Source organism: Dermacentor silvarum, chromosome 1 (genome assembly GCF_013339745.2).
Source record: "Dermacentor silvarum isolate Dsil-2018 chromosome 1, BIME_Dsil_1.4, whole genome shotgun sequence".
In the NCBI taxonomy this organism is placed as follows: Eukaryota; Metazoa; Arthropoda; class Arachnida; order Ixodida; family Ixodidae; genus Dermacentor; species Dermacentor silvarum.
The window spans coordinates 341,645,070-341,657,210 of NC_051154.1; the positions used below are offsets into that span (position 1 = coordinate 341,645,070).

Sequence of the window (12,141 nt, forward strand, 5' to 3'; positions counted from 1 at the left end):
TTTACTCCCGTTTCACGTTATTTTTGTTTACAGTGCGCCTGGTTAGCTCAGATGGTAGAGCGGCTGCCCCGGAAAGGCGGTGGTCTCGGGTTAGAGTCCCGGACCAGGACGAATTTTTCTTCAACTGCGAGGCTTTCTTTCGAGGAACCCGGTTGCGTTTCCATTGTAGCAATTGGTACATTTGGGTGGATGTCTCAGTTTCCCTTTAATTACTTATCTCCACCTAGCGGATTTCCGCTGAACTATTACGTCATAACCTGGAGACTACTTTCTTGTAAGGAAAGGAGCTCTGGCTTCAAACTCCAAATTTTACGGACCATTTCAAGTAGTTAAGACCGCGTCCCAGCATGGAATATTGAAGAACGTGTGGTACAGTAGGTCATCGGGCCACACGGAGTGCGCCTCTATTGGAAACACATTCAAGTATTACACCAGGAGGTGTAATCAAAAGAAGTCCGGAAGAGTGAAGCGGTCTGCGCTGGATGCATGAAAGAAAATGAAGAGGTGGGATGGGGGCGAAGTGAAAGAAGTGAGATTAAATGGCGGATGACACCCGTCTCACTGAGATTCTTTTATATAGCCGTTCTAGTTAGGAACGCTACATGGTATCTTTGTCATGAGTCGGACGCCGGCGGTACACGAAAAAGAAGACGACGAAGATCACGGAGCGTTCCGAACGGCGCGAGCGCTCGAGGAACGCGAACCGAGGTGTGGTCGAGGCAGAAGCGAGGCGAAGCAGCATTAGCGACGTGGCTCTTGGGCTGGAAGGTCGCTTCATCAGCTATGCTCTGATGACGGGAGAGCGGAGAGACCGGCCACGAAGATTGTGACGCTGGCAAGGCCTGAGCGTGGCTGTAGACCTCGGTGACGTCCGGGCGAAACTCCTGTGACCAGCTGCTGCTGTTCACGGTGCTTCCGGTCCTCTTCGCAAGAATCCCTCTTCCTCGGCCGAGCCCAATCAACCGATAATCACCAGGACACCGGGTCGCCACGCAGATCGTCGGAGGGCGAAGAACGCTTCGTTAGGTCTCACCAGGCAATTGACACGTCAGCGGCGGCTACCGGGACACCAGCCACGTACTCGGTCAGGTCAACGGAACCGCGAGTCGTCGTAACTTACAGCATCAGCGACACCCTGAATGAATACGACTTGGACCCGACGAGAGGAACTTCAAGTCGACAGTCCGTAAGAACCCACATTTCTGCTTTACGACGCAGTTAGGCCGAATTTTGGGTGGCTAGACTTTAATGAGTCAAGGATAGGACTGACTTAGGGACATTAAGACCGAGTTAGGGTCCGCGACCGAGACAGTGCTTTTGGTAGTTTGTATTTAGTCGGAGTTTTGTATTTACTATTGACTGAGCATCTTTGTTAAATTATGGCTTTAGTTTTGTGTGCCTCGTGCTTTTACCGTCCTTGTACATATTAAATCCTTGTTTGCTGTGCTGCCAGTCGTGTCTCTCCTCCATCGAGGGCAACGCCTGTGTGCAACCCTCGGGCTCCCAAAGAGTAGGTGACAATATTTAAATATTATTACTATTAGGAGGTGACTAAATCTGTTTAATTTTCATTTTAATGTACAGGTATTGGCAAGGAACATTTTAGATTCACGTTGTTATATTTAAAATTCATTATAGCTGCATTTGTTACAATGGGCTTTGACTTTAATATACTGAAGGGGGGTTCTTCTACCCTTTATTTTGTTTTCCTCTCATTTCAAGAGTATTCTGCAGTTTACTCAGAAGCTTCGAGCGCAAAAAAAGTATGACACGCAAGAAGGGGCTTGATCCTTTTCAATGCAATACATAAGAAATATTGCATTACAATGAATCAACGCAACCTCATTTAACACACCTGCATAAAGATGCCACTCACCTCCCAAGACAACTGGAGCAACGCAGCAGCACAAAGACGGTTGACTGCTTCCGATGCTTCCCCCAATCTCTGGGCTTCCATTGGAGGCACTTGGAATCGATGCGCAAAGGTCGCTTGACAATGGCTTGACTGCATGCTGCCAATGCCTCTTCAGTCAGCACAAGGATCTGCTGGCCCTTGTAATAGACGAGCAGCTTCAAATGCTGTAGTGTCCATATCACATCCTCCTTCTTGATGCTCGTCAGGTCGCAAATCTCGCTGCATGTGAGGAAGCACAGTTACGTCGGACAGATGGTTGACTTACTGTCAATTGCTGCTGCTGCTTGAGAAATCACATATTGACTATATTCACTATCATCAGCCTACATATATGCCTGTAGTGGCATATCTACAGCCTCTCTAAGCAACCTCTAGATGCTTCTGTTGCCCATTCCGCCCCATGAAGACAAGTGACTATCTCGTCACTTGATCCTCTGCTGTTTTAAACTACACTTTCTTTCCCTTGGTGCACATCCTATTGCTTTAAAAGCCTGTTCTGTGCATAATGTGTACACTCCCCAACCCTTCGTCCTTGTAACCCCAACTAGGACATCAGCTCCCCACCTTCATTGTTGAATCGACACTGCCGTCTTCGCGCATTTTAACACATGGCTCTTAATTTTCCATGTTGGTTGCGTGGTACTCCGCGTTTCAAGTTCATCTTTTATTCTCAGAATTCCTTAAATTATTTGTATAAGGCATGACCCATTGCACAGTCCCATGCTGAAACCAAGAAAATTGATTTTCAGTATAAAAAGATTTGATGTAACAATCATGAATCTCAGCAGCACCCAACAAAAAAGTAAAGATAGAAATTAAGAGTCCCACATCTACTAAACATGCATCAAATTATTGCAAGACAACATCATTGCCTTCCAAAGCATTTCCAATTAGCTTTATATTGGAGGTCAGCCATGATAAACAGGATGCTAGACAACATGTGAACTGCACGGGTAGAGCAGTGAGTGAACTTTCCTGCTACTCATTGGTGAGAGGCACTAAGACCAGAGTTCCTAAAAATTCTTAGTCCACAGCAGCTGAGGAATGCTTCACAAGTGTTGTATGCCGGCTATTTATATTGCTCGTCCTGCTGAGCTCCACACTGAGGTACACAGATGCACAAGGCAGCAAGAACATTTGGGTCCCACATTACCAGTGCCACTATGAGACGCAAGATTAAAGTAATTCTCACACAAAATAGAGAACTGCAGGGGCACATGTATGACACAAGAGTATGAAGGAATTGGCCACAGGTGGAATCTCACACTTGCGGCCACTTGTCTTTTCATCCATTTGAATTTCCCTTTATTTATCATTTCTTTAACTCAATTAAGAACTGCGGACAACTGCCCCCTTGCTGTCCTTGGCAACATTGTTTGTTGGCTTCTTATGCTAAGAAAGTAAGAGAGAGGTGTTTCTTTAGAGTTGGCACAAGCTGCGAGTGAAAATCTGCTGCCGCTTGTGCCTATGTGGTCCCCTGTTTAGCACATGGCGTTAATCACATGGTTTCTAGCATCTGAAATCAACGAATATGATGTCATCATCATCATCATCAGCCTATATTTTATGTCCACTGCAGGACGAAGGCCTCTCCCTGTGATCTCCAGTTACCCCAGTCTTGCGCTAGCGTATTCCAACTTGCGCCTGCAAATTTCCTAACTTCATCATCCCATCTGGTTTTCTGCCGACCTCGACTGCGCTTCCCTTCTCTTGGTATCCATTCTGTAACCCTAATGGTCCACAGGTTATCCATCCTGCGCATTACATGGCCTGCCCAGCTCCATTTCTTCCGCTTAATGTCAACTAGAATATCGGCTATCCCCGTTTGTTCTCTGACCCACAGCTCTCTCCCTGTCTCTTAACGTTAGTCCTAAGATTTTTCGTTCCATCGCTCTTTGTGCGGTCCTTAACTTGCTCTCGAGCTTCTTTGTTAACCTCCAAGTTTCTGCCCCATATGTTGTGTTACTCACTTAATGCTGATCTTCGGCCTTTCGTGATTGTCAGTAGGGACCCTGTTAATCAGAATCGTGAGAATGATATCAGACCAGTAGGACCGGTACAACAGCAGCCCCATTTCAGAAAGTGGCTTCTCAGGAGAGCCAGTCTTGCCCTCACACTTGGAGAGCTCATAATCTGCGAAGCAACAGCAGGCAGCGACTCTTGAGACAGCTATCACTTGCTGCAAATGATGCAATCAGCTAACTGCAATTAGGTGTGAATGCAGGGAAATGCTTTGCAGCAGAAGCCATGCCCACGAGGAAACAAATGAAATTCACACCAAAACAATATGGCAATCGTCCTAACAATGTAGATCCAGGTCGCTTAGAAAGGAATGACGCTTGTTCAGCAGTGAAGAATTCAAAATAAAACAGCAATGCTGAAATATTCTCGGTTTCACACTTCAACTGCAACGAAATTTCACTTTGGCCAGATTTGTTATGAGTAGTAAGTACCACTAAAGCAATCGAAAACGGCCATCATGCGTAGTGAATGTTGTCAGGTGACGGCTTTCAGGCGTTATTTCCAGTTGATACGCTGATGCCAAATCAACTTTAGAGAAATGTGTCGACCCTGCTAGTTGTTGTAGAAGGTCGAAAGTGCGTGGAAGAGGAAATCCGTCGACGCTGATAGCTCTGTTAGCCTCACGCGGATCCACACAAAGCCGGATGCTGCCTTCCTTCTTTCGGACAACCACCACAGGGGATATCGATTCAGAAGCATCCACCGTAGAGAAAGAAATTCAACAAGAGGGGACACTCGGCAAAAACTGGTAACAGGAAACACGTCACCATACGTCACGCTATAGTATTGATGCCGAACGTTAACTGCCGCGAGCATTAAAAAAAGTGAAATTAAGTTAATAGACATTGATTTATTTTTAAATTCTTTGCCGCTAAAACTAAAAAGCTTTGCGTGTAAATGAACTTAATCTTTGCGACTTATTTTTCTTGCCTTACCTAGCGATATGCCAATGACGTGCCAGATACATGCGTCATCCGACAGACACTCCTCCGAAGCGAGCGAGGGCGGCTGCACGCGCGTTTGAGCGCTCGCCCGCGGCGACCCGTCTGTCTCCTTTAAAAAAAATTAGCCTGGTTTCTTGGGCTCCCGGCACATTCTTGCGTTCCTTCTGCACTGGGACAAGACACCAAGGCAATATTGGACCACGGCAAGGTGAGAAATTTTGTTTCACAGTCTGCGACGCAATTAGGCCTACTGCGTGGGACCGAGACTTAAGACGCAGTTGGCGAAAAACAGCTTGGCCATCCTGGCGCAGTTAATTGGAAATAATGAATGGTGCTGGGGACATGTTTCCGACGCTTCCTAGGGGGTTATTGTCACTTACTTCGGTACTTTTGAGGCACACTGGCCGCACAGGGTGCTGTGACGTAGTTAGCGAGAACCAACTCGGTGTGGTGCGTACACTGTAAAAATTTCCGTAATTTTACAGCAAAAACCTACGTAAAATTTACGTAGACCATTCTGTTTTATGAAAAACGGCGGGATTCTACGTAAAAAAGACGAACGTGAGCTCCGTTTTTGAAATACGGAGAGCCGTCCGTAATTTCATGAGGAGGGCAACTGAACATGTTACTAGTGAAAAATGAACACGCAAAGAATGATAACGAAAAGACACTGTCTACTCTCACTGCCAGTTACATATATCACCATAGATAACGCTGTTTGAGCATTATTCGCGTGCGAGTATAGTAAACACACAAAAAGAAGCATGTAGGTTTTGAGCGGTGGCGCTGCTTACCACCCCTTCATCGCGCCTACACGCTGGGTTGCATTTCTCCAGCACAAACAACCGTCCGAGCATGCGTACGAGCTCTCGCTAATGGCAGACGGTGGAGAGGGTGTTCCTGTCGCATTTGTGATTTCACTCTAAATAGGAAGGAATCGGCGCTGGATTGTTACACAAGTAAGTAATTTAAGTGTCCTTTTTTCGTTGTTGGTGCACGTCGCGCGTGCGAAATGCTCCGCGACGGCCGGTGATGGGCTCAATTGTGTTGTGTGAGCACGCTCTTTAACGAGATTCCTTGGCAATGAGGATTGACAAAGCGACATTGCGAGTCTGTGATAAAGGGGTGTTTCATTTGTTGTGTTGAATGCATACTCACTACAACTGAGACGCGTAGGCAATATTAGCGGCGTTGACGCCTTTAGCAGCTCCTTTGTCGTCTGTATGTGGCCGCTGGCTTACTGACGTTAGCATTCCAGTTAGTACTGTGTTGTGCTGTGTGCTCGGCGTTCCAAAATTAAGTGAAGGCGTTGTACCCGTTAGTATCTCTCTCGACGCGGTGCAACGCTATGTTACCAATATTCGGTGACGCATTGCATCACAGTGAAATTTTTAGCCATTATTATAAGCTTCGGACGCAGTGCCTTGGCTGGGCGCGCATAATCGCAGTGTTGACACCCGGGATTGGAAGATTGCTCATGTATGCTCAGCATGTTCGATGTGCATGCCCCTTCATTACAATCGAATGACGGTGGAGCGTGCTTACTGCCATAACCTTGTGCCACCTGCAGTGTTAGGTAACACGGTATTCACACGGTGCCCTTTCGTTTGTAGTAGAGCCCGAGCAATCATGCACGATCGCAATTGAAAGTTGTCCACGTGATGCCCGTTAAGAGTCACTGCAAAGGAAACGAATTATTTTCTACCTGGCAATCTGTATTCGTTTTTTTTACAGCTACCAGGCAGACGATTAACGTTCTGACGCAGTACGTCAGCATATCACGTATGCTGGGAGGATTGCCGCTTAAGTTATGCCCATATGCGGCCGTAATTGTAAAACAATTGCATGCGAAAAGTCATTTCTAACTTAACCTTGACATAGAATAGCGGTGGCCAAACGTGCATTATGAACATTTATATATATTCCTAACAAGTGTAAAAACAAACCAAAATATATGTCAACACTGATGTTGAAGGGAGGTTCACACTTACTGTCTCGAGTTGCATAGACTGATTTCCAGCTTACACGTATCACTGCAGCAGTTCTAAAATGCGTGCATGTGTTGTAAGTTATGCAGGGCACAATATTTTGTCAGCTCATTTTTCTAATTGAAGGTGCTTCATAAAATTTTTTTGCAAATAAGTTAAACGAGGCCATTAGCACTTTATGAAATACTGTGAGCTATCTCACAGCAATAACAGTAACTCAGTTACGAGCTTATATGCAATAGTGTAATTGTATATAAAAATGTTTGTGCTTTGCTTTGGATGACCGGTCAGAAAGTAAATGATATCAGTATTTCATTTGCAGCTGTTACACCAGTGAAGGATGTCTGTGTGCCGCCTTGCATTCAGTTTCTCAGTCATGGGGGCCTGCTTGCAACACCAGTGGCAAAGCAGTCTTGCATTGTGCTATTTGTTCTGGTAAGCTGTGCTATTCTATCGTATATCAGTTATTCATATGCAGTCCTAATGAACATTGACTGCAAATGTTGGTAGAATGACAATGCCTATACAAGTGTAATTGTTGCAGATGCATCCAAAAGATAAATTGTGTTTTGTTTTTCCTGGTGCAACCAATTGGTTCAGCATGAAGACGTCGACTTGAAAGTGGGATTGTTTCATACTTGTCTAGGTTGTACATGAGTGGTGTTAAAAAACACTAATAGCACCGAAATTCGGGATTTGAGGCAACAGATCAAACATGCACCAATAAGATAATTCTTTGTCTAGTTTGCCTCTATGAGTATGCAAAAACACATGAATACTGACCTCTAACACAGTCATGCATGGGCTCCATGGTAACTAAGTGTAGCCACAGTTAAGCTCACTGTTAGCCACTGTTCAGCTTACTATAATAGGTGAAGATTCCTCGACGGATTTGCGTGTGACATTGGAAGGTATCATGACAAGGTAAAATATAGCCTGAGCACGCAGCTGTGTCACGTGGTCAGATGACCAAAATATATGAATATTATGAAGGGAATGAACAGCACTACTGCCAGAATGAAGTGAAGGCAACGAGCACAGCAACATATTCCCTTTATCCTGTCTGTGGCACCATTCCTTTCCTTCCTAAAGGTGCACCAACCAGCCCAGTTCAGAACGCTCTTGCAGTTCATCTGAATACCTCAATTTGTCTAGAAGATTAAGTGTATACACACTAGCGTATGTGGGGGCTATCCTGCGAGTTTTGTATGTTTTGAACATGTGCCATGAGGATTCTTCATTGCTAAAAACTTGATATACAACTGCACAAAGCAGCATCAATAGCAACGTTGCTTCCCCATCTTGTGTCGAGGGTCTGTGCATGTTTGCTAAGATAGTCCTTGTGTCATCGTCCTCTTTGTCCTACATAATTGCTGCTGCAGGGCAGTAGGATGTTGTAAACAGCACCAACTGCACTTCCTATGATCTCCGGCACATACTTGATGCAAACTTCACGTCTTGGCCTGGTCCAGTTAACATTTTCGTACCTGCCCAGTTGGTTGGCCCTGAAAATAAAAAGGTAGTTCCAACTCTCCCCAGCAATTTGCTTGAATTGACAGCTTCCTTTGTGTACCTATTGTATAGCAGTGATAGGCCTTGGCTTCCTTGAAGTACTCCGATGGAGACTTCACCTTTGTTCAGCTCCGTTAAATGCTTCTTGGCAACGCATGGCGAAAGGCAGTGTAAACACACTGTTAAAAGCAACCGTACTTGGGTCTGGAAGCTCCCCTCCACTTCGTGGTGGTGTTAAGAGTGCTCCCTTGTGTTCCTGCAGCAACAACACGCTTCAGTGTTCAAGTGCGCTGATAGGAAAGGCCAAGACACTTTTGAGTGTGGGGAATAGATCCAGCACGATGCTCACCACAGAAAACCTACAAGCCAGATATTGGAGCTTGCCTTCGAGCAGTTTTACTTCCATGAGCACACCTAGCACTGTGGAGGAGACGTTAAAAATGGCTGAACTCCTTGAGTAGCCTTGCTTCGCAACTTCTCACAGAAAAAACACTGTCAGGTAACCGTAAAACACTAGCTATAGTGGGCACCAGTGTAGTAAAGTTATTTTGCTTCATTGGCAACTTCCTCCTCTATATTAGGGGAAGTAAGGCTACTAAATGGGTAGAGTGATTTTCTTCCTGTCTTCTCTGCAGTGCTAGATCAGTTCACTTACGGGGAAAAACTACCACTAGACAGTGATCTCCCATTTCTGGACCGCAGGGTTTTCTTTGGTTAGTGTTATGTGTGCTGGAGCTATGCCCTATGTTTGGAGGAGGGTATTCTGCCTTCCGCATCGGCACACTCTTTGGCTGTGAAGCTCATCACAGGAACACCAAAAGGCGTCCTCAAGAAATCGAGGCATCACCAAGTGGAGGAGAGCTCCTGAACCCATGTCTAACATTTGCTTGCAGTGTGGTGGGCACTGTTATATCATATTCACAAGCTCAGTCATAGTCTGAAATAGACTGTTGGGAAAGCTGGAACTCCTTTTATTTTTGACGTCGAGCAATTGGGGTACATTGTACGAAAAGCTGACTCGGACTGAGCCTTGACGCAAAGTGTAGCAAAAGGCAGAACAGGAGTTCATCAACTGTGCGGTTCTTTCCATTATCCCGCTATCCAGCAGCTGCAACTACGCAGGACAACAAGCCTAGTATATATATGTTTGTCTGTAAACAATATTCTTTGCCTGCATTCGTGTTGTCTAGCCTTCTCCCGTCTTTTCGTGCTGTCCCCAAGTAATCGCATAGGTACACTCTTGCATAACTTGCAATTATAAGATTCATGCTTAGGAATATAATCGGAAACTGTGCCATATGGATGACATAATTCATTACACGTGGTGGTGTTAAAGTAAGTAGCTGTGCAGTCTGGGTAGGGCTTCAAATCTGCTTGTTATAGCAATCCATAAGTTTCTTCCAAAACTTGAGATACAGCGATTCAAGCTATGTCTGTGAAAACAGTGCATCAAGTTACAAGGAAATGTTAGAACACTCATAGAAAATAGCTCGGTATTGCGAGAGGTTGTAGAAACTTGCTTCAACTTGCTTTCTACAGCATTTTATAAAGATGCTTTTTAACTCCCGCATCTGTCGTGTTGTCTCATCACAAAACTGCAAACAAATATGAGTATTTTGCCTTGAGTTTCAGTAAATATTACATGAATATGGTTAATCCTTTCAGACGCTATGCACACAATTCAATACACCAAGATAGTGCATTAATAGCAATGGTATTGATTAAAGTAAGGATATTTAAAATGTGTCCCGTCCATCTTCAAACTCTTCTAATTGAAATAGTGCTGCTAGTTTGAATTACACAGGCAAATTGTTTTATTAAAGAAAGTATGAAGGTAGATGGTTTGGTACTTTGCTTGGTGTATGTCATTGTATGTATGTCACTTCTTTCATCGTTTTTCACAGTGTGTTGCACCATTCATAATTTTCGAGTGGCTGGATAGGTGCTATTCAAGCCTGATAGACGTGAAATAGTTGATGTTTAGAAATCTGATGTACTTGCACTGAGTTTTTGCATGGAGTGCACATTCTATAAACTTGACAAACTCACTAAGAACTGAAAACTCTTAATCTATTGTGCATCTGTAAGCATTTTATGAATCTGAAGATGTAAGAAATGCGGTGAAGCTAAGTTTTCAATCAACACAACTAATTGGCATGTGAAAGGGTTAAGGAAAGAGGCTCCTTGAAACAATTTCTCGAAACATCTCAACATACCACCTGAGGGTCTCCCACCTTAACCTCTTACTACTGTTTTGCAAATCACAATATTGACTGAATGCAATATTTTTCTGACCAGTCTTTCATGTAATGTAAAGAAAGTTAACACACCTAGTCTTACATGAAGATAAATTCGAAATCATTTATTTGTAGCACTCACTTGGCAGCAGTTCTGAAATGTTCTTTATCAGTATAGTACTTGTGATTCACCTTTGTATTGCTGAGTACAGGTTAGTCGTTTACTAGAAAGGATCCCGAATTTCCCACCTTCTGATTTTAGCTTAGACCGTCACTTGTACTTCACAAGGAGTGTACTGTGGTAGCTAGAAAATAGTTTTCCTGAGAATTTTCATGCATGCAATTTTGATTCTGTCTGCTAGCATGTTTTTCATAGATTAGAGGCTCCATGAAGGTACATTCTGTCGTTGAATGTCTGAGATGGTTAAGCAGGTTGACTGTATCTAGTTACAACTCCTTATGTTCTGTGGCAGTTACGTTTGTGTGGTTTGGTGCTGTCCGTGTAAGCTTAACATTTCTTTCCTTCTCCCAGGAAGGACACAAGCATTGAGGAGCCATTTGACCTGCCACTACACTGATACTGTACTTGGTAGGTTCTACTACAGGTTTTCTTTCGTGTAGTAGTACCTGCTATAATTGTGTATAATGTGTTCTGACCTTTAGTCAGTAGGCTGTTTGACAACAGGTGTTTACAAATGACTAACTAACAAGATTTTCAAGGTCATTAGTGATGCAATTGTTGCACACTGCTGCATTTTTCTGCAAATTAAATGATGAGCCATCCAGCAAGTGCTGCTCTCCTGCCTTAATTCAAAAACCTTCAAATACTGTTAACGCTATCTCACAAGTGTACAGCAGATAGAGATGTCTGTTCACAGCGACAAGTTCATAATTTTTACTTACATGCAAAAAGGAGTCAAACATCAGGTACACATTTCAAGTTTTCCAAAACAAGGTCATCATCATAGTGGATAAATGAACAAGTAACTTAGCACAATAAAAATACACAGGCACAAAAAAGGGAGAAAGGCAAGTGCTTCGTGACTCAGAAGTGCGTGACATAAGTGTTCCAACCAATTATTATTCTCTAAATTTTCTTCTACTGATCCAGGACTCCTGTGACTACTTGCCTTAGATAACATATTCTGTTGCTCTCTTGCCCTAGAAAACGTAACTAGTGCCTTCTTGCAGCCCTTTAAACTGGCAACATCTTCACCACCGACAGTAGAGCATGTTAAGACAAATTCAACTAGACATGCGTGGTGACCACTTAATTTTGGTGAACAAATTTTATTTTCTGCCCGAGCCTGATGACAATGAAATCAATGGTATCTTCTATTTTGTTGTAGCGCAAGCTGAACGACAGGGACAACAGAAAGGCAAATTCGACGCACAGCCAGCGTTAACGTTCAACAACAGATTTGTTTCCAGTTCTCATCACTATATATACCTTGAAAACGTCATAAAACACCTGTAAAAGCTCGGTAAACATGAACTAGAAGAAAAAAAACAGGAACCACTCG

General features: G+C 43.9%; 1 protein-coding gene and 1 long non-coding RNA gene across 2 annotated transcripts in view; one reads left to right on the forward strand and one right to left on the reverse strand.

Annotated features, from left to right (window-relative positions):
* The window catches only part of LOC125942323 (histone acetyltransferase KAT5-like), an 81,312-nt gene extending 77,274 nt beyond the window's left edge, over positions 1-4,038 (reverse strand). Inside the window, exons 1-2 of the mRNA XM_049660481.1 lie at positions 3,886-4,038; positions 1,877-2,134 (exon numbers count right to left, since the gene is read on the reverse strand). Coding sequence (XP_049516438.1) covers positions 1,877-2,134; positions 3,886-3,989 — 362 coding nt within the window. The 5' untranslated portion in view covers positions 3,990-4,038. The remainder of the gene's footprint in view (positions 1-1,876; positions 2,135-3,885) is intronic.
* Positions 4,039-5,760: 1,722 nt separating this feature from the next.
* On the forward strand, positions 5,761-11,215 carry LOC125942327 (uncharacterized). Its single transcript, XR_007465006.1, has 3 exons — positions 5,761-5,840; positions 7,192-7,304; positions 11,151-11,215. It is a non-coding gene; the product is annotated as an uncharacterized LOC125942327 (long non-coding RNA).
* The last annotated feature ends 926 nt before the right edge of the window (positions 11,216-12,141 follow it).